This window comes from Tyto alba, unplaced genomic scaffold, assembly GCF_018691265.1.
Source record: "Tyto alba isolate M040663 unplaced genomic scaffold, T.alba_DEE_v4.0 Super-Scaffold_22, whole genome shotgun sequence".
NCBI classification, from domain to species: domain Eukaryota; kingdom Metazoa; phylum Chordata; class Aves; order Strigiformes; family Tytonidae; genus Tyto; species Tyto alba.
Window position 1 is genome coordinate 24,750,462 of NW_024881296.1, and position 21,675 is coordinate 24,772,136.

General features: G+C 38.3%; 1 protein-coding gene across 3 annotated transcripts in view; it reads left to right on the forward strand.

Moving 5' to 3' along the window:
- Positions 1-21,675, forward strand: part of SNX9 (sorting nexin 9) — a 67,002-nt gene that overhangs the window by 16,144 nt on the left and 29,183 nt on the right. For all 3 annotated transcript variants that reach the window (XM_033011645.2, XM_033011643.2, XM_033011644.2), the window contains exons 2-4: positions 5,936-6,022; positions 8,419-8,493; positions 9,653-9,775. In XM_033011645.2, the coding sequence (XP_032867536.1) occupies positions 5,945-6,022; positions 8,419-8,493; positions 9,653-9,775 (276 nt within the window). In that variant the 5' untranslated portion in view covers positions 5,936-5,944. The remainder of the gene's footprint in view (positions 1-5,935; positions 6,023-8,418; positions 8,494-9,652; positions 9,776-21,675) is intronic.

Sequence of the window (21,675 nt, forward strand, 5' to 3'; positions counted from 1 at the left end):
AAGGCTATTTAAAACTTAAGGACTTCTCTTGTGAAGAAGAGTCCTAGCCCAAAACAAACAAAAAAAAAAAGTCAGCAGCTGATGCTAAGGATTAACTTTTCAGAAAAAAACCCAGGCATTTTACCAGGCTTCCCAAATTTTGGTTTCTGCTTCTCTGGTGAGACACAGGTTTCTTTGAAAATATTTATCTGCCCCATTCACTTTCCAAAACAGAAATACGTAATTTGATCCTATTTCTGTGAATCTGGGAGCTGCTGCTACCAACAGTGGGACAGGAAACTGAAGGCAAAGCATGAAACTGAAAGGTGTTGCTATCCTTGCTGCTATGATACAGCAGTTGTCTTTCTGAGACAGTGGTGCCAAGATTAAACCTGTGAATCCCTGTCCCTTGAAAAGAGTCCTGCTGCATGGCTGAAGCACTAACTACTAAAAGGAAGATGGACATTTATTATGGGAATTTCAAGCTATGAACCTTTTATGGATATTTCCTTCATACTATCTGCCGCTGCCAGCTGTCCAAGAGGAGCAGTTGTGGTACAAGTTTCCTAAACTTTAACACATGGCCGAAACAGATGAGTATGGCATAACACAGCTCTTTCTAATACAATGAAGTCCTGCCCATAGGGAAAGTGTTTTCAAAGGTGTGTCCAATTTTTGAGTGGCTTCTCCAATTTTAGTGCTACAAAGCATACTTTCATTGTAATGCAGCAGTTCTGCATCAGGAAATCCAGTGTTACAAAAACATTTGCTTCAGAAGTGTGAACTTAAACAAAACCCAGTAATCACTCTCTGTGGGTCATTAATAATTCTTATCAACAGAGGGTTAGGCAGGGAAGCTGTTATAAAAGTTGCTGTGAGTACAACTGATGTGCATTAGCTGTTGGTCTGTATGCTCATGGCTAGCAAGGAATGCAGAGTGTTTTTTGTTGTCCTACTTCATGAAAGAGCTAGCCTGCTGCAGGTGAACTGAAATGTAGGCAGGTGTGTGCCTGTGCACATCAAGGCTGTCAGACTTGGGGATAAATCGTTTTTCCATCTGAGCCTAGCTAGCATCTCTTGAGTGAAACATCTTAGAAAAGGCAGAAAGATTCTTCTTATGAGAAATAAGTGCTTCTGTTGCATAATTACCTTTTACAAAATTCTGGGGGAGATACAGAAAAGCCAGTCCATCAGGATGTCAGCAGAGATCTTGGATACTCTTATGTACCTTGGTGGGCTGATAATGTAATCCTTCATTGGAATTTTATTTTAATTGCTTTTGCTAGCCAACTTCCCACTTAATTTATGTTAAGAGTCTTGATACACTGACAGGTATAGCTGCATAGTCATGTCTGCTTGTAGAAATAAATTGGCAAATGCTCTTGGTTTTGTTTTTTTTCCTTTCCTCTTGTTTAATATTTTGGGATAGCAGGGAAGTACTCAACTCAAAAGTAAGTAATGGAGAAAAGCTAAGTCTGTTCCAGGCCTGGAGAGGAATTTTAGCTAGTATAGGTAGCTTTTCAATATGAAGAAACTTTTGTGTTTTAATACGCTTAGGCATGATTGCTGTTATCATTCTAAAAAGATAGAAATAGCGATTGATTGCAATGCTTAGAACTTCTAGAAGTTCTAGAGAGTCAGTAAATCTGTAAATTGGGAAAACACAGTCCAGATGTGTAACTACAGCAGGTAGTTCCAAAGAATGCTGATGTAACACTGAGACTTACCGCTTTCCTTTCTATTTTCTTCTCCTCATTACAATCTAAATGTCTATACCCATGCTCCGGAAAAGCTCATTTTCCTTTAATAAGGAGGATTTCTTACTGGTTTCCCAGTCCTCAACTTGTAGAGAAAACTGCCAGCTCCCTCTCGTACCAGAGAAACTGCAGTATATGCCAGAGCTGCAGAGATGTTGAGGTTCAGAGAGCGCTTTCCTCCTTGGCATGTGCTGCGCTGGGGTTCTGCTTAATCCGTGCCAGCCTTTTCTTGTGCAAGGGAGCACAAGACGAATGTCAGGATGTGTTGCAAACTCTCAGTGGAGGCGTGGGAAGCTCTGCTACCACCTGAGCAAAGGGAGGCAGTAGGTGTACAGTACAATGACCAGGTCTGCTTTCTGGTCAGTGAAATCTGTTTAAACTTTTTGGGTTAGCAGTCCTTTTTCTCAAACGATCTGACAAAACAGCTTCAGAATCCAGAACCAGTTGTATCTTGAGGGGGGGAAAGAGGGGAGAAATACATTCAACCAGTAAAAGAAAGTACTTTTCTTATGGGTAATAGATTGATTAACAATTCTTACTTGTTTTGCATATTTGCAGTATTTTGTAAATGAAGCAGTGGCCTTCATTCCTTACAAAATGTTTGAATCTCTGAAGTTCCTGTAGTTCTTGGATTGTTTGATCCTTTTACAGATGATCAGAAGTAAATAATAACTAGGGTTAGTTATTGTAACAAGTGTTGTCTTTTTTGTTTTGTTTTGTTTTGTTTTTTTTTTAAACCTGTGTTTTGAAGAAGTTGCCTTTGTGGTGTTCATTCTGTGATCTTCGTAATTTATCAGGGGTTCATATGTTATAAATATTCTAAATGTCCATATGCATGGAATATTTAGTCTAATCTTGTATTGCAGTGCCCAGGAACTAAAATCTTTCTCTTATCAAATGCTTTCTGCTCTCCATGCCCATATGCTATTTTACATAAGTGGCAATGATCTAACTGTAAGCCATGACTGCTACTTGGATGTAATATTTGTGGCCAGTAAATAGGAAAAAGTTTATTGCAAAACCAAACCTTTTTCCTTTTTATAGTATTTTGGAACTTGATTGTCAAAAATATAAATAGATTTGGGACTGATGCCTCTGCCTAAAGGAAGGCTAGAGGGTTTTCCATTATTAACAGTACACTTATTGAGGGAAAACTTTTAGTCACTTAGTTTCACTTACTTCAGAATTGGTTGAGTTTGTACTAGTCTTCCCATTAAACCTCAACAGCGGGAGGGTAGCATTAAAGCTTACTTGCCAGGAGTTCTTAGGGACTTAATTCCCAAACTAGGCAAATGAGCCCAGAAATGCAAGCAAAACAGAGTACTAACAAAAAAATCTGGAGAATGTATTTGAGACGTCAATATATGGATCAGGTTACAGATGTACCTCAAATGCTTAATGCTCTGTAATAATCCATTTCTGTAGTATTGCGACTGTTCTTTTATTTTCCATTTCTTAAACTACCGTAAGGCAAAAAATTTTTTTGCTTGTTTGTAATTTTTTTCCCCATCTATTTTTTTTTTTTTTTAAACAATTTTTGAAACGGGCCTCTGGAGCAGGTAAACAGGTAGGCTTTGGCACAATGACTTTATTAAATTCTCTGTATCTTTCTTGGTTTTTCCTTCCCTACAAGCTGAATACTTCCAGATTTTTCTGAGTAACTTTATTTCCCTGCCACATCTGGAAAACCTAGTGCTTGCATCTGTTCTCTTATTAGACAGACACTAATACATCTTACCTTTCCAGTCTGGTCATTATGAAGGCTGGTAAAGTCTGCCCTTGTCCTGGTGAGTTCTCAGAATTCCTGTGAATAAAAGTAAGAACGTAATACTATGGTGTACTACTGGAAGGCTAAGAAGGCTGCTTGGTTAAGAAAGCTGCTTTCCCTGTGGTTAGATGCCTAGCATCTGAGTGTTGTTAAATTGACTTGCAGGAACTGGATATATATCAGTCACCTGCTGTAAAAAGAACATGTTTAACACTTTCATCTACTGCTGCTGCGGGGAGAGGCCTGGAAGGTGGTGCTTTTTACACACCTACTTAAAATGTTCTTGTATTTCAGAAGGTATGCTGCTTCTCATCAGTTTACTTTCTAAGGAAAGCAAGGCAGCTTATATTTGCATGGAGGCCTGATTTTCTGCTGGAAGGAAAGCAGTCAGTGTTATTACTGAAATCAGTTTTCTTCTCTTCATCTTGGTTTTGCACGGCATAATCTGAAAGGGCTGAAAGCCTCAGTTCTAAGGGAAAGCTTTCATGCAAGGAAGCATTCAGAGTCCTTGGGACACATGATATTCTGCAATACTGTTTTTCTCTAGTGGACAAGACCAAGTGTTTAATTTGTTGTGCACATGATTCAGGCTTGCTTTGTCAGCTGAACTACAACATATGCATTTTTCCTTGGCGCTGTTTTTATTTACACTGAAGTAAAGTATCTCTTGAGCAGCCAGAAATATTTCCACATGATACTCATGAAATTAAAATGTGGGGGTGGGAAGTTGTGTTTTTTTCTGGTTTTATGTCAGAAGAAGGCATGTCTAGGTGGAGCTCATAACAAAACAGCAATTTTGAGACAGGCAAGGCTTGATGGTGAATGTCTGTCTTCTTGTATTTTTCTTTTCCTACCACATAACTTTCAACAGATGTTGTGATTTTATTGTCATCTTTATGGCAGAAACAGTTAGTTTTTGGTTGTTGGGGTGTTTTGGTTTTTTTCTTCCCCCTGACCTCAAAATACAAGAAGGACCTCAATGCTGTTTACAGTGTCTGACATTATTAGTGACACCAATATAAAGTTGTTTTTCTTGGGTTTAGTTTTTTAATCTGCAGGAACAAAGCCCACTTCTGTATGAGGTAACTAAAGCATATGTCTTGCTGGTGAAGATGAGACCATAAGCCTTGCCTCTTTCAAGATGCGCTAGAGAAATTGGCAGGTTTCCTGAAGTAAATGTTCTGCTGTTCTTAATCCTGTATGAGCTGAAGAAATAAGTGCTGTGATGTAGCCTATATTGAGTATTGATACTTTTGTTATAACTGCCAGTACTGTCTGTTAAAATCTGTACTTTTTCTGCTTGCCTTTCCTGACCTGTAGTCTAGCTTTCCCTTTTGCTGCTTTTTGATACTTCAGCATTGGCATCAATCTGTTAAAATAATCTATTAATTACTTCTGGGGCACCTGGCTAGCCATGAAGACTTGTGGTGTAAATAATAAGGCTTTTATCCTTTATAAGTTGTACTTGTGTGATGAGTTTTCAGGAGAAGAGAAACTTAGATAAAGGGTTTATTGTGGTCAGGTTTAAAGTTTAATATGCCAGTTTAAATGAAAAGCTAAAACTTTGATTCTAGATCTTCCTTTAAAAGTCAAGGGGAAAATATATATGGTTTCTCTCTGCATCCTATTCAACAGTTTGTGAGAAAATAAATATAGTACCTTTGTAATTCCTGAGAGCTTTATCTACTTTTAGGTGGGAAAGGAATTTAATAGAAGACAATTAAAAAATATTTGGGAATATAATCTCAGGCCATCTCACAATTCTTTGTATAAAGAAGCAGAACTGTTCTTTAAAAATTTAGACAACTTTGTCAGTGTTTCAAACATAATATTTCTTTATGTAGTGCAGCAGTAGAGTACCCAGCAAAGCCTTTGTGTGTCTGAACACTTAAAAATTAGGTTGGTTTTGTTTTTCCTTCCCCCCTCACACCAATATGTAACAGGCCTACCCGCACTGTGCATTTGTGTATTTCCTCCTATATACAAAGAATCTCAAAACATAATTTTACATGTTACTTTTTATGCGCAGCAGTGGTTACTTACATCTGCAATTACTTGTTTTCCTTTTACTGAATTGTCTGCTCTATGAAAAAAAAAATAAATTTGGATTGTTGCTAAATTTAGAAGTCTTTCCTTCTTCCCCTGCAAATACTTCTGTACATGGCACAGAACAGCCAGTCTTAAACTGTGAATCCTCCTGGAAAATAATGATCACCTCCAACAAGCTCCACAGGAGATTTTCATCTTGTAAAGTTTGTGTTAGAGTTTGGAGTTCAAATTTAGGAAATGTTAGCTTCCTACATGCTGTTTTGCTCTTTGTGCATCCAGCCTTACCTTATTACTATTTCTGCTACTTAAGTTGTGCTGATGCTTCCGTCATGAAATCTAAATAAGCTGGAAGGCTCACTGCTACATTCTTTTTCACATGCAGGCTCGTGTTATGTATGATTTTGCTGCTGAGCCTGGAAACAACGAGCTGACAGTCAGTGAAGGGGAGATCATCGTAATTACCAACCTGGTAAGAAAACCGAGATGGAATCAAGGCTTCAGTGCACTTTCCTGACCTACTCCTAGCAGGTGGAAGAAAACAGATGCTAGGTGACATGTTGAAAGCCCTGGCTACCACCGCTTCCACTCCAACTGCCCCCCCATGCGAAAGAATTGGCGAATAAACTAAATAGGAAGAATTTTCTAGTAGTTTGTGGAAACAATTGCAATAAGCAGTTTTGGAGAATGGGACCTCTCAGATGGTGCCCATACACTCAGGAGTGCCCATGCCCTCAGGAATTTGCTCAGCTTTGGTCACCTCTAAACAGAGATGAATGCCGAGACAGAGGAAGGAGCTAATGATGGTGATACCTTTTATATCTGAATGTGTTGTCTTTTTTTGTGTGATTAATGTTCCACGTTTTGTGTGCTTGTAATCTTTCAGGCGCTTGCCACTTGCATTTAAATTTGACATGTCAGCTCCCTTCTCAGTTTTGAGTTTTAGTGACTTCAGCATTCCTCCAAGTTTGTTCAAAGAACTTGTGACAAAATTTGTTACTAAACTTGTGTGTCCTTCCATTATTAAAGTAGTATGGACAAGGTACAGGGAAGGAGTGGTGAAAATACTATGGTGATACTATCAGGGAGTTCTTAACTTCATAGTGTTTTTGAGAACTGACATTTGATTCGCACGTACAACTTGAATTTGAGTGTGCTTTTATTGTCCTGTATAATTCTTACTCTGGATAGCAAGGTAGGTGTTAGTTGATTCTCCTTTTGATATTTGATGATGACATGGCTCAGTGAATAGACTTCCCTTTTAAAACATATACAAACAAAACCCACCTGATCTTGATGCCAGCTTTTATTTATTTATGTTGTATTGTAAACATGGGTTCTGCAGAACAAGCTAATTCTTTAAAGAGCCTAGTCATGTATAACACTAATTTTTAGTTCCACTGAGCTTAAATATTTGAAACAGATATTTAATAGAACCAGCATGCTCTTGGATAGTATGCTATGCAGTGGCAGAGCTGACATTTTAAATTATTTCAGGAGTTTAATGCTGTTTCACAAAAGTAGGACTAAATAAATAGTTTACCACTTTTAAGCTAGTTCATGCTGAACCAGACTATACTTAAAACAAAGTAAAACTTTATTTTGTTGTCCATTATTAAGTTGTGGGATAGATTACCACAAAGGCTCTTGATCGTTTTTGGTATGAGAGGTTTAGACAGCGATAGTATAAGTCATGAAAGTCCATTGATGAGTGCAGTGGTACAGATGTGATTTCTGGCTCAAGATGTCATTGCTCCTGCAGTTTAACCAAGCTAATTGAATTTATAATCTGAGATGTCTAGTTGTTTCTGTGTTCTTGAGTGTAAGATTTTAGGTAGATAATAAAAAGCAAATTAAGGATTGTTATTTCAATAACTGATTGACTTTTACTGTCTAAAATCTTGAATACATAAGCAGACTTCTTACTATGTGCAGGATCACGTAAAATTTCCAAGTGAAAGAACAAAATTGTGAATAAGCAAATATAGCCATTAAAAAGCAAGTTAAGAAAACCTGAAATTCAGCAATTGCTGTTTAACGTATGAGGTTCCAATTTTCAGCTGTGAGTTAGCTTGACATGCAACTCCTGTGTTCAAGGAACAGCTTGATTTAAAACAGAACTGGCTTATTCCAGATAATGTTGTCCTGGGACTGACTTTGCTTAACTGCAAGGTCTTCAAAGGTTTCTTAGTGTATACAGAATTTGTATTTTAAAAAAGCAAACAGTAACAGGACACCCCACTGAGAACAGAGCTGAACTGTGTTAATTCTACCCAAAGTAATAGCATGAGACATGCCTCTGGAATTAAATCTACACTAGAAAGTGTGTCTCCAGATCTTGCATGTCATGTGCCTCTCTTAATCTTTAGATTATCCTTAATATTTTTGTGGGTTATAGCTCCCACTCATCACACACCTCTGCACCTTCAACAAGTGAAGCAGAAATTTTATAGCTATTACCAATAGCTTAATTCATTGAGTCTTGGTTCTTTATAAACTGTTGATTAAAGTTAGTGCTTTGGAATTGGTGTACTAATATCTGTATTTTGATTTAGTCCGTGTCCAGACAGTTGACTGGTTTTATAAATTATCAAAAATGCTGTAAATCAACACTTTTTTTTTTTTCCCCTTGTGCTTGTTGAATCTGAAGCTCGCAAGAGCTGTGTGAAACAAGAGCACGGTCTGTGTTCTGTTTAAATGAGTATCTGCTGCTTCAGCAGATTGAAGTGAGTTTGTTCACAGTCATACAGTCATAACTGTCTTTCGAACACTTCATTTGACAGCAAAACAGTGCTTCCTCCTGAGCTGTTTCAAGCATGATGTGAGATCCATCTAGCAAAACTATTTCTATATTATTACTTATTTTAGGATGTCGGTGGAGGCTGGTTAGAAGGAAAAAACAGCCAAGGCGAGAGAGGACTTGTTCCAACAGATTATGTTGAGGTAAGTGACTATACTGCTCTGCACTAAGAAAACAGAACTTCTGAAGAGGCCATCCTCTGGCTTGATCATACTGTAATGCTCAAACATAAAACTTCTAATGTTAAAGCTTTGAATATATAAATTTATTGTAGCAACTGCAACTGGCTTTGGAGACTAGCTCAAACATGCCATCCAAAGCTACTGTGCTTTTTATAGGTTTCCCAAGAAATGCAACAGGAGGTTGTCTATAGTAAATACTGGTGATCTGCAGAATGAGCTATTTTGAGTTTGGTTCTGGTTTGGGGAGTGTGTTTCATGATCCAATAAGTGTTTTGTTTTCCTGTCTGAAGATACAGATATGGAAGTGAAATGAGTAATGCAAGTTTACACTGGTGTTGCTGTGGCTGATTTGCCACATGCTTATAAATCTCTGAAGTAGAACCCCATTTCTGGGGCTCAGGATATGGGATCCCAAATTCAGGGACTTCTCATCATCTTCCTGAGGGTCTTTGCTGTCTCTTCAGTGTGTGTTGATCTTCTCTGTGTTTAAAGACTGGTGGTATGAAGGTCTCGATGCAGAGACTGGAATCCAGCTCACTCTTGGAGGGCCCAGTGTCTGTATGTCTGCAGGTTGCGAGTTAGGTAGAGACTCTGACTGTAATTCCTGCTGCCTTCTCTTCAGGCATGAGCCTCCCGTCCTTCACCAGTGCTGTGTTTATTTAAAAAAAAAAAAAAAAAAAAAAAGAGGTGGGGGAGGACAATGCTGGTTTACACAACCTTGCTTTTTGTCTTCAGTTGGCTAGCTTGCGGTCTGGTAGCTTTTGGCTTTCCAAACTTGCTGTCCCAAGCTGATCCTCTGAGTACTGAGTTCCCAGTCTCCAAGCAGTAAAGTTAACCTTGTTAATCCTGAATGAATTTATAGATGGGTGTCCACTGCTACAACAGTCTTACGTGTTAAACTGTTATAATGCAAACCAATTCCGTATGTTGTGGAAGTTAAGTCTTCCAGATCATCACTTCAGTTCCCTGTAAAAGGTTCTATTGAATTTGAATTCAAAAAGGGTATATGCAGCCATATTAAAGTCTAGTGATGTGAATGTTATGATGATGATCTATAATAAACAGCATAATATGATTAATGGAAGCATGAAAAATCTTTTGCAACTTTTTTCCATTTCAGATTATAACTGAAGGAGCAAAAGATGGAATTAGCTGCGGTAACTCATTAGCTGACCAAGCCTTTTTTGATTCCCTTTCTTCAAATACAGCTCAGACCAACTCTGCTGCAAAAAGCAGTAATCAGGTATGTCTTGCATTTTTTCAGGCACAGTGGGCATGGCAAATTTTGTTGATGTAACTGCTTGTACTCCTCAGTTGTGCTGTATTGCATTTATGAACCCTCATGAAAGTATTAATTAAAGTAACTGTGTTTTCATTAGGGACCACTTTTGCTGAATATTAACGATATGGGTGACTCTTCAGATACTGTCACTGTTGGAAAATTTAGTATTCTAACACTTTCAGAAAGTAGAGCATTTTTTTTCTTTACAGTCTGTAATCATAAATCTGTGACTACCTCAATCTCTGTACCTCCTTTCTGTGTAAGTGCACTCTTAGCAAATTTACTCTATTTTCAAGTTACTTGTGTTTGTATGCTAACCTGTTTAAGGAACCAAAGCTTTCTTCTGTTTTGTTTGGGGTTTTTTGTTTGGTTGTTTTTTTTTTTTTTTTTTTTTAATGTCTACTGCAACTAGGTGGTCTATGCGTCATCAGCCAGAGTTAATGGATATATCTTTTTCAGAATTTGAGTAAGAGTTGTTTCTGTGATTAAAAAAGATGAAGCAAGTTCATGCATTGTCCCTCATCAGTTGAGAGGCTCTAGTCAGAAGAGGCTGAGTTTGGTTTTGCTGGAAGAATTTTTTTTTTCCCTCCCTGTATTCATAGCTTTTTGCCTGGTGTGTCAGTTCATTAAGCAGCAAGTATTTAGTTTCAGATTAGATATCTGAGGACATACATTATCTTAAATACAAGCTGTTTATTATAGTCTACAGACTGCTGCATGTCCCACATGTACAAACAGTTAAACATTTTGAAGTCCACAGGTCAACAGAAGTACAAAATCTGCTTTTTCCAATAGCAGCATTGTGTTGAAAAGTAAAGCATTTACTTATTGTAGCAGCTGGAGACACACACCTGGTTTGTGGGTCAGTTAAATATCAGTGATTAGTTTTTGTAATTGTAACTTTCACCACAGGACTTTGACATGAAGTGAGATCTCTTTAAAACTGTGCATGGGGCATTTTTGTATGACAGTGAATGTAACGGTTCATTGACTGTACTGTTTGATTTGCGCTTCCTTATATTCAGCTGGACAATGCCAGAACTGTAATTCTGTGATCATGTATATAATGAGAACTCCAGACCTCACTGTAATTATCTCAATATTTATAATTTTTTTTTTTTTATTGATTCCTAGTTAATATTTAGGCTAACCACAGAACTCTTGAAATGCCTCACGAATTTCTCAGAGTGAGTTGAAAGCATTGATTATAGGCCTGGTTTCCCTCAGTAAAGTTTTCAGTAATTTGAAGGTAGGGTGGGAACCTCATTTCTTCTGCTCTGTTGGTTACCATTGTGCCAGTTTTTCCTCCTATAGAGTTTCTAGCCAAACTTTACTTTTGGGGAAGCTTGAAATACTTGCAGCAGCTACTTCTGTCAAATCCAAATATATAACTTAATTTGATCTAGGAAGAATTACTAAGGTAATAAAGAATATTTTGAATGGTGGTAGAGGTATCTATCAAGTACAGATCAAGCTTTAACACAAGGTACTTGTGCCTGAAGAAGGGAAGAAAAAAGCCCTTACCTATATAGGCAGAAAGGTTAAAATAAAGGTATCTATTGTATTATAAATAATTACTATTGCAATCTAGTTTTGGAAGTTGCACTTCTATAGGAGGGAAAAGCTTGAAAACGTGTTCACTACAATACAGTTTACACAGGATCAGCAGTATACTGGCCCTGTAATACAAATTGCAGTTTCTTCATAACAGGTTTTGGAAAAGAGTAACTTCAGGCAAAGAATTTTCCTCATCGGCGTCAGTGTCTTCCTCTTACAAGTGTCCTATTCCTCTCCATTATCCTTCAAATGCTGTGTGAGACAGTTGGGAGAACCAGTGTACCAGTGTGTTATAGTAGAGCTATACTACTAACACTAATAGGAGAGAGAGGAGAGTGTGCACCTGGATACAGCCAAGGCTACACAAGATGCAGAGGAAGCAAATTTCCTCAGGCTAGTGCGTTTGGGTCTTTTGTTTTCCTGTTTTTTCATAGCAGGAACCATCCTGTTGCATGGTCAGGATTTTATGTCATAAGTTATTTCCATTTTCTCAAGTTTGTTTCTTTTTTTTCTTTGAGCTCAGTAATGGCTGTTTGGTTTTATATATTTTCTAGAAAAGCAACAGATCTTAATTTGAAGACTGATTTATTCAGCTTCTGATTTATATCTGGTAGTTTTTACCCAGTGGCTTATTGCTAATAGGAATTTAATTTCTATATCAAGCAGTCTGGCTTCCACTTTTGGCTGTTAGGCCTTTCACCCAGATTGGAGAGCTCTGTAGTGCATGGTATTTTCGCCTTCCAAAAATTCTATGGTTAATTTTCCTCTTGATTAAGAAAATCTCTCTGTTTTACCTGTCTGGTATAAGACGCTTTTCCTGCTGTCAAAAGGAAGAAAAAGCTTTCAAAAAAAGCTTTCTCCTGCAGTCTCTGATCTTGTGACTTGTCTATGAAATGTGTGCATTATTCCTGTGTACCTTGCATGATGACAGACAGGTTTGGTGTTGCTGTTTGGTTGTAGAAAAGCCTGATACAGTGAACAACTGCATCGATTCTTGCAGTATTGCATCAGGAGGTTATACCAAGTTGCTCATCCCCTGCATATTGGCTATTCTTCTAGAGCCACGGCTTATAAGGATACAATCTTCTACTTTGTGGATATGACTCTTCTTCCTAGATGTATTACTCTGGATTTGGTTATAACATTTACATTGTTTAACATGAGTTCAGTCAGGCACTTTGGTTTGATCTGTGTTCACATGCACAGTTGCAAGCAGTTAACTTACTCTCTTCATGAGTGCTTTAATGAGTGACTAGGTCAACATACAAAGCACTTCATCTTAAATGCAATTTGTGTGTTCAGGCTAGGGAGAGCATAGAAAAATGATCATTTACATACCAATGTAAAGAAAATCGATACTGGAGGTGGCACAGTTGTGGGAACTAAAATGTTCATAGATGCAGTCCAATGGACTGAAAAAGAAATAGCAGCACTCGTAAATGCTGACATTTTATGCTGTTATGTTTTACAGTAACATAGGGAGGTACAAGTTTATTACGAGAAGACTTTATAAAAGCATTTCTCAAAAAAACAAGAGGTTTTTTGAATTTTTCTTACTACTACTGTATTGAAGAAATTACTTTCTGTAAACATTAAGTCACTTCAACATACATGTAATTATACAACACCCACACTCCCCAATTTCAGTAAGTCAAAAGATGTTTTAATTCTTATAATTTATTCAATTCTTCTAACAGGAAAAAAAAAAAAAACAAAAAAGAACAAAAAAAACCCAAAACCACCACCAAACAGATTATTGCATAGTCTTTCAGTACTAAGCCTTATTAAAAATAATAGATCTGGCTGAGTTTAAATGTGTGAGCGGGGTTGTTTTGGCTTCTTTTAAGAGACCAGTTAAACCACAGTGTTATGGTTTAACCCTGGTAAGCAGCTCAGCCCCACCCAGCAGCTCACTCACTCCCCTCCCAGTGGCGTGGGGGAAAGAATCAGAAGGGAAAAAGTGTGGAAACTTGGGTGTTGGGATAAAGGCAGTTTAACAGGTAAAGCAAAAGCTGTGCATGCAAGCAAAGCAAAACTGGGAATTCATTCACCACTCCGCGTGGGCAGGCGGGTGCTCAGCCATCCCCAGGACAGCCGGGCTCCATTGTGCATAATGGTGACTTGGGAAGACAAACACCATTGCTCCAAACATCCCCCCTTTTCTGTCCTCTTCCCCCAGCTTTATATACTGAGCATGATGTCATATGGTATGGGATATCCCTGTGGTCAGTTGGGGTCATCTATCCTGGCTGTGTCCCCTCCCAGCTTCTTGTGCACCTCCAGCCCACTCACAGATAGGGCAAATTGAGAAACGGAGAAGGCCTTGACACTGTGCAAGCACTGTTCAGCAATAACTAAAACATCCCTGTGTTACCCACACTGTTTTGGTCGAAAATCCAAAACATAGCCCCACACCAGCTACTTTGAAGAAAATTAACTCTATCCCAGCCAAAACTGCTAAAAGCAGATATATTTGAACATAAAATTTGTAACTTTTTTTTTTTCTGCTGTCTTAGTTTTATTTTTAAAGTTCTGAACTGGTTAGCCTAGCAGTATAGAAATATATCTCAAATAGCAATGTGCTTCTGTCAGGGCTTTAAAAAATTCCAGCACATTTATTTTTAGCTTTATATGTTATATTTTGCTTGGGATGACTGATTTTCTTAAGTAGCAATGCTGCATGTAATACAGAACTCTAAATAATTACAGCTTTCCCAGGTAAGTTTCTAGGCATGCATCGCGCTCTCAAAATAAAATCTGCTCTCTCCCTCTGTCTGCACCCATCCCTCTTTGCTTTCCAGGCATACAAGAGGCTTTTGGTTTTCTACTCTGGAATCCACAACTTTTTGGTGTTAAGAAAACATCATAAGCTCAAACACTGCCCTAATACCTGTCTCTCCTTTTCTAAGAAGGTTATTTGTTGTTCTGTAAATAATCTCCTGAAAATTAATTAATAAGCAATAATTATAAGCAGCTGCTTTTACTTCCTTTTTCTTCACTGAGAAAGATACAATGACCACAGCAACATATTGGTGTTGTACCTTACCTGGGTTTGCCACAGATGAAAAGAGGCACGGAGGTACTTCCTAAGAAGAGAAGAATTCCACATGACCCTTGGCATTTTACTCTTCCCCATCGCATTCCTTGCATCAGTAGTGTCCCAGCAACGGCTGCCTTGGTAAATGCAGCTGCTCTTCTAAAGAGCTACCTGCAGAAGATACTGGGGAGATGAAAGCAATCAGAGGAGGCAGCGAAGCTAATTGTACACAAGCAAGGGAAAAATTGACACAAGGTGGCTATTTTTATGTTCAGAGGAAAAGCAGATAGGAGAATTTAATGTTCTATCTGCCCATAACACTTATGGTTTATTATCTGAAAAGCCTTTAAAAAAATTTTCAACAAAATACAATGAGTAACCCTTAGTTGCTGAAGATGGAGGTTGTTGCATAGCTTTTGTATGGATCTTGTGCTGTTTTGACCTTGTAGCCCTTGAACAGAGGAAGCAAAGGGAATGAGAAATCTTTCTTCTCTGTCAACCCACTGTTCCTCTGAGCAGCAATGCAGGGTGCTAATTTTAGACTCATTTGGAACAATCAGTGAGTAAGTATATCAAAGCTTATGTTTTTTCTATTTGTTAGAATTGTATGTATATTAAAGTTACCTGTAAACTCTTCCGGTATTAGAATAACACTGACAGTAATGGCACTGAAATTAATACTCATTATGGCAGGTTATGCCAAATAAGCATCTTGAAATACACTGAAAAAAATTTTTCATTTCTGATGAAAAATGAGTGGTATCTTTTCTCTTGTAGTATTTCTTTGGTGCTGAGTTGTTTGCAGGAACTGTAGCAACAGTGGATATCATGTTTCACACTTTTAAATAGTGTTTCTCATTGCAGTTGACCAAGATGTTGTTAGCTTGGTGGCTTTTGGGGCCTTCATAAAGTATGTATGGAAATACAAACATTAATGTAAAATTCATTCTGAGTAGTATCCTCCAACTGTTCTAGGTTTTTTTTTTGTGATCAAGACTAGTGCTTCTCAAGTTACAGATGTACTTGCATTTATTTTGCACGTTTCAGGTTCAGAAACTGCTGTTTTAACAGCGATGATCTTTTTCCATTCTAAACCACAACTTGTGGTGGTTTTTCATTTATCCAACTTAAAATGTTTTGAAACATTTGAAAAGTTGTGAACAAATATCAGCTTTCCACTTTAACAATAGTGTTTATCTGAGTTATTAAGATTTCATCTAAATTAAGTCTAAATTACAACTGTGTTGGCCTTAAACTAGTTCTCCTTATTAAGAATCTAAAACTTTTAAATCTGTACAGTAGTCTCATTAGTGGTCTGTAAACAAACTGTATGTACAATTAGCCATAATGTAGTCCAGCTATTTACAGCCTGTGTAACATGCATGTTTGAACATAGGATAGAAATGCTGTAAATTTCAGTATACTATATATTTTAGTCTGTATAGTTTCTCCTACTTTCCCTCTAGAGCTTAAAGTCTAGCCTTCCCTTCCCTCCCAGGCCCCCCCCACCCCCAATGGAAAACTAGTATTAAAAAATGTGTAAAAAAAATTCAAGTGGAGTACTGCCTGTCTGTTTTAGGGTGGAAGTGGATCACCAGCTATGTTGATGTAACAGCTGTAGATGTGGCTTGACAGTATTTAAGACACAAAAATAGTTCTTGTAGCTAACTATAAATTACATTTGTAAAGGAGTTTGTTCGTTTTTCTTGACGTTGATTCTGTAATCGCTGCCAAGTCTACTTCTGTATGAAGATGACTACAGCTCCTTTTAGTTCTCGATAAAATAAGTATCCTAAGAGCTTGTATTTTTGTGAATTGCAAATTTGTCAGTTAATTCAAGTGTGACCTTAGTGTATTCACATGTTTTGTCTTCAGTTACATTGTGGGCAGAGCAGCAAGGCCCTGCGAGTATGTACAAGAAGCAACTAACAGAAACCTCTCATGTTTGCATTGTTTTATCCAGCGGCAAGTGTGAAATCACTCAGGATAGCTTCTCCCTCCGTAGAAGGAAGATAAGCTGCTACACAGTTGTTGAAGGATATGAAAGTAGATGGGCTGTTTTATGTGTAGAAAAGCCTTTCCCTTCAGGAAGCTGTGGGACTTCTGTATAGGCAGAATGAATAGATAGCAGTGAAAATACGTAGTTTGGTGTCTATGAGCAGAGGCAATTTTTAGTTACCTGCTGTGTAGACATAAGTTGTTGAATAAGGAGAACACTAAAACTACTCCCAGAGCTTTACTTCATATCTTTCCCACTCCTTGCAACTTAGTGCTGGAAAGGCAAATCACTGATTCATTGTTAAATTTGCATACCATAACTCCCCCCCTCTATAAGCAGCAATAAATGTGAAGATTGAATAAAATAAATACAGTGCTCTTAAGAGCACAGTATTCTACTTACATGCAAATTTTGACATGCATGTTATTGCATTCCTGTAAGAGCGTTTTCGTTCTCTGATGCTGCTGTGTATGCAGTAATGTAGAAGTATTGACACAGGAAATGTGACTCACGTTTGGTTAAGTCCAGTTTGTCTTGTTAAACCAGTATGCTAAATCAGCTTATAAAATATGCAGGTAGGTTCACCATGGAAGTTATAATTACAATTGTTCAAGGATTTTGGAAATTATTGCTTCCTTGACCAGTAAACCTGAACTCTGCATAAATGTGTATGTTTCTAAGATTAAGTGTAAAGTTGCTTCTGTGTGCACATAAGTCATGTCTGGAAGGGGATAGTGCAAAAGATACCTAAAAAGAAGTACAAGAAAGAATGGTGGGTTAGAACTGTTCAGAAGTAGAAAAAATAAAATTAAAAGTTTGGGTTGTTTGTTATGCTAGTTTGGCTTTCATGATTAGTAACTTCTAGTTCCTGTTACAGATGACACTATAACATCCTCCATTGCTACATGTAATTTGAAAGCAACCTTTTCCTCCTCCAGCCCCCTCTTAAATGGCAATATTGTATGCAGACCAGTAACAGGAATTTGTTACCAATTTTTGTTTAACCAAAGTACCAGGCAGTGACTTCCATACAGTACTGGAAACAGTGTCTTGCTTGCTTTGAAATGAATCTCATTCATCTATTAACTGTCCAACATATGACAGTGATTGTACCAATTCCCATTATGGAGTTGGCTTAAGTTGGGGTTTTTTTGTGGGTGTCCCAGTCCAACGCAAAGGCTGGGGCAGCAAGTTGTTAAACTGTAGAGCTGTGATCACTCCTCACCCTTGTCTGCACCCATAGCCTCAGGCAAAATCTGACTACTGAAATAGAAATTTTTCCACAATTTACAGTATTTGTATGCTCTCTTTCTTGTAGCTTTGTTTTAATTTGACTTATTTCATGAGGTAGCCTTGTGGTTTAGTAGTTTGGCACTGACTATATAAGAACTATTTTAACTTGATAATGGTGACAATATTGTCGGCCCTCCTCTGAGTGTTTCTACTTTCTTACATACTTGTGGCATGTGACATGCATGTGTTGCATGATCCCCTTCACCACAGCAGGGGGCTTGCTGCAGTATATAATTTCCTTCCTGATTTTATTTTTGTTGTTGTTGTTAATTGTTCACTGCATGCTTGCTTTAAGGTGGAATCATGGGCATTTGTAATTGAAAGTGGTTAAGCTGAAAAGCCTTAGTGAGTAGCACTCTTCAACTGTTCCTCCAAAAAAACAAGGGAAACCACTCTCCTGTTCCCAAACAAAAATAGAGAGTACTTTTCCCAAAAAGGACGGATAAATCCTTGTTTAATCTATGCAGCCTGATCCTGGGATGTCTAGAGAACAGAGGAACAGGGAGTCTTTCTTCTGTTTCTGGCATTGCTGTGACTGCTACTTGGAAAACTGTCTGAAATTTCTCATCTGTGTTTCAAGAAGAAGCCGTTAGGGATTGAAATCAGCTCAAGAGAAGACAGGGATATAAAGAAGTGACTTGATTGCCATTTACGCATGCAGGTGTGAGTAACAAAGACCAAAACCTGAGAGTGCTCCATTGAGGAAATGCATACAGGATTTTTAGTAGCTAAAAGTTGAAACTAAGCAAACTTTAATTTGAAAAAAAAAAAAAAAATTCCTTTAAGCAGTGAGGGTGATGTATTTTTTCCCTCCCCTCCTCCCATCACTGAGTATTTTTTGCTCAAGTCTTAACTACGTATCTTTCTAAAAAAACATTCTGTACTTCAAACATGGATTGTTTTTTTTGAGCTGAATCAGGAGTTAATAGATGGAAATGCTATGCCTGCACTGTGCAGAAGCAATGCAGCCTCTAGTCCACTTTGGCAGTGAATAACCTCACAGGTGAGGAAATGGGATTGCAAGTGGGAAAAGAACAAAAAAATGACTGCTTTGCTCTTCATGGTAGTAACTTGGTTCTTCCACTGGTGGTTTAGTTTTTTTTATCCTGCTGAAAGCAAGGAGCATCCAGTGGATGTGCCTTGGCTTTGTGTGGTTTGTGAGCAGGCAAAGTCCAGCTCGTTTGCAGGGACTGCTTTATGAAGGGGGCAGTGAGGCTGGGAGTGGAGGTGCTGGGTGATGGTTTCCTCTGAAAGGAAGTGAGATGACAGGAGCAGCTGAGGAACAAATGGTTTCCTTGGGCAGCATTGCTACTGCCTCCTTGACAGCTACTTCTTGAGGTCCTCTCTGCTGTTGCTTTCATATTTTTATCCACAGGAACATTGTAGTATGTGAGTCCGTAAGGCTGGTTATCCCTTAAAGTCTAGCCCATGTCCACTTTTGCTTTTCCTAGACGATTTCTTTAAGGAGAAAACATATTTCAATTGTACAACAGAAAAAAAGGCCTTCCTTCAGAAGTGGAAGAAGTGCTCAGGAACCACAGTGCTAAGGTAGTGATTTACCAGGAAGAAAGCTTTGGCATAAAATATCATGGGATACTTCAGCCACTTCAGTATCTGTTAGTGTGTACACTTGCTCTGGTAAATGCAGCACAGTGGAAGCACTTCTGTGATTGCTGCAGAGTAGGCTTTTAGCCCTTCACATTGCTTCCTGGAGGAAAAGAGGCTTGATTTTTTAGGGTGACTGTTTATATTCACTTACTTTTTTTTTTATGTATCTATTCAGAGGCTGTTATCCAAAGCTCTTGAGTTTAGTGTAATGTGTAAGTATGCCTGAGGCTTTGTCTTCATGCAGGCAACTAAGGCAGCTATAAAACTGGAGAGGTATGTTCATTCCTGTGAGCTATTCAGCTGAGCCACCATGACTTTTCTTGTATTTTCTGCCATTCCTCTGTGCTGTCTGTCTCTCCTCAACCCCTCTTCAAGAGCGTAACATTTATTGCAGCTTTGGCTGTTCTGTACGTCCCTTGATCTCATTAGACTGTCTTTCTCTACTCACTGCTTTAGTGTGGCTTTTGTGCCTCAGAGTAGATTTCAACATGCGTTTCTTACAGGTGGAGGTTGTAATTTTTGATGGCACAGATACCTAGATCTTTTTAGGTACTCAACTTAGTTTTATCATCTGAATATCATGTTTGTTTTGGCTTTTGTCCCTCAGGAATAAATGGATCTATTAGTCCAGCAGGAGCATCCATTAATATGAGGAAGGAGTCTGCCAAGAACAACTCAGTTGGCCAAGAGGTCAAAAAAACGTTTTTTAGCCAGGGCAGAGAGATGCGTCAGTGGCTTACCTTAGCTTTAGTGTCTGTAACTTTGAATTACCTAGAAAACAGCAATGATATCACTTCTTCCTATTTATTTCGTGATTCATTTGGTAAAGATACTGACATTCCACTGCCATGCTGAGAATTTTCCTGTTGTGGTGGAATTTTTTTCTCATTTGACTATTATTAGATCTTTAAAAAACATATTAGACTTCTCCTCCCCTCCCCAGTACCCCATCAGTAATGATCTGTTTCTACAGTGAGTTTGAATCTGCCCTTAATTGAAGAGTCTTAAAATACTCAGTAACATGTTCCCTCTGTTGTCTCTTCCCCAAATAGCCTATGTTTTTTTTTTTCCTAGAACTGTAGGAATGAGCAAATCCATAACAGTCTACAAAAGGGAAAATCAACTGCCTTTAAGGAGTTTATCCTTGAATTTAATCTCAGTGTACTTGTTTGATGTTGCCTTGAGGAGCAAAGAGATGCAATGTTTCATTTGAAGGTTGCTTAGTTTCTTAATTGTGCAATGTGACATTTATTTCTGTGCATTTGCATTTGAGATTGCTTGCATACTTGGATATTATGTGCGCTGTATCAAGTTATATTGACTAAATATCTTCTTGCATGGACTCTTCATCTTTTTTTTACACTGCTTAAAGAGAGATCAGATGATTATGAATTGCAGTTACGGAAAACTAAAGGTGTGAGAACATGTAATTTGATCACTCACAAAATACTCGCTGCCTTAATTAGGGTTTATTCAACCAGAGCTACGCCACAGGAATAGCTTCTTGTATGAAGTTTGTCAGCTGCTGAGATCCACAGAACTGCTGACTGGGGCTGAGATTACCCCTTTAATAAATGCTTTGTCTTTACTTGGTCCTCCATGGTGCTACGGGACTTCGATGACAGGCCTGATTCCTGAACCCTTCTTCACATTTACTGATGTTTGGCTACCACTTAGAAGTGTCCAGTGTATGCATGTAGGCAAACTTTTGAAGAAAGATGAAACGAGACCTGTAAATGCTCTCAGAGGTGTTGTCTGTGTATAGATTCCTAACCCACCTCTTCCCCTCTTCCCCAGTGACTCAGAAAAAAATGTGGATCCTTTGGCTGAAAGGAACTGACTGGGGATAGTATATCCTACCCCTTTTATAGCCTGTGGGTGATACATATAGGGGCAAGACCTTACCCCAGAGCTTTCTTGAACACCTCAGAAGTAGAATTTTCTGATTTGAATAGTGTTTCCATATCGGTATAAAGAGATAAGACATCTGAGAGGACAATTTAAGTAATCCGTTTCCCCATGCTGTACAGCATTTAGTGTATATCAGTAACTGTCTTCATGTTTGGGGGTGATTGCTCTTGACAGTCATTCTTTGGTAGGGTACCCAGTGTTAATATTACTGCCTCCCCCTTGTTTTGCAGCACATTTTAAGGTTTCTTTGCCACCTACTCGTGTACCAGATTTCATATGAACTAAAGAGAAGAGGAAAACTTTACTCAGCCTTTTGGCAATCATCCCACTTCTGGGCTTTCATTTGCCAGTGATCAGCACAACATGCATTGCAGAAGTATAGGCAAATGAATATTATGCAAACTGTTCTTTTCTGGGTGCTCAAAGTTTTATGTTAGGAGCAGGCACGCTTTTCCG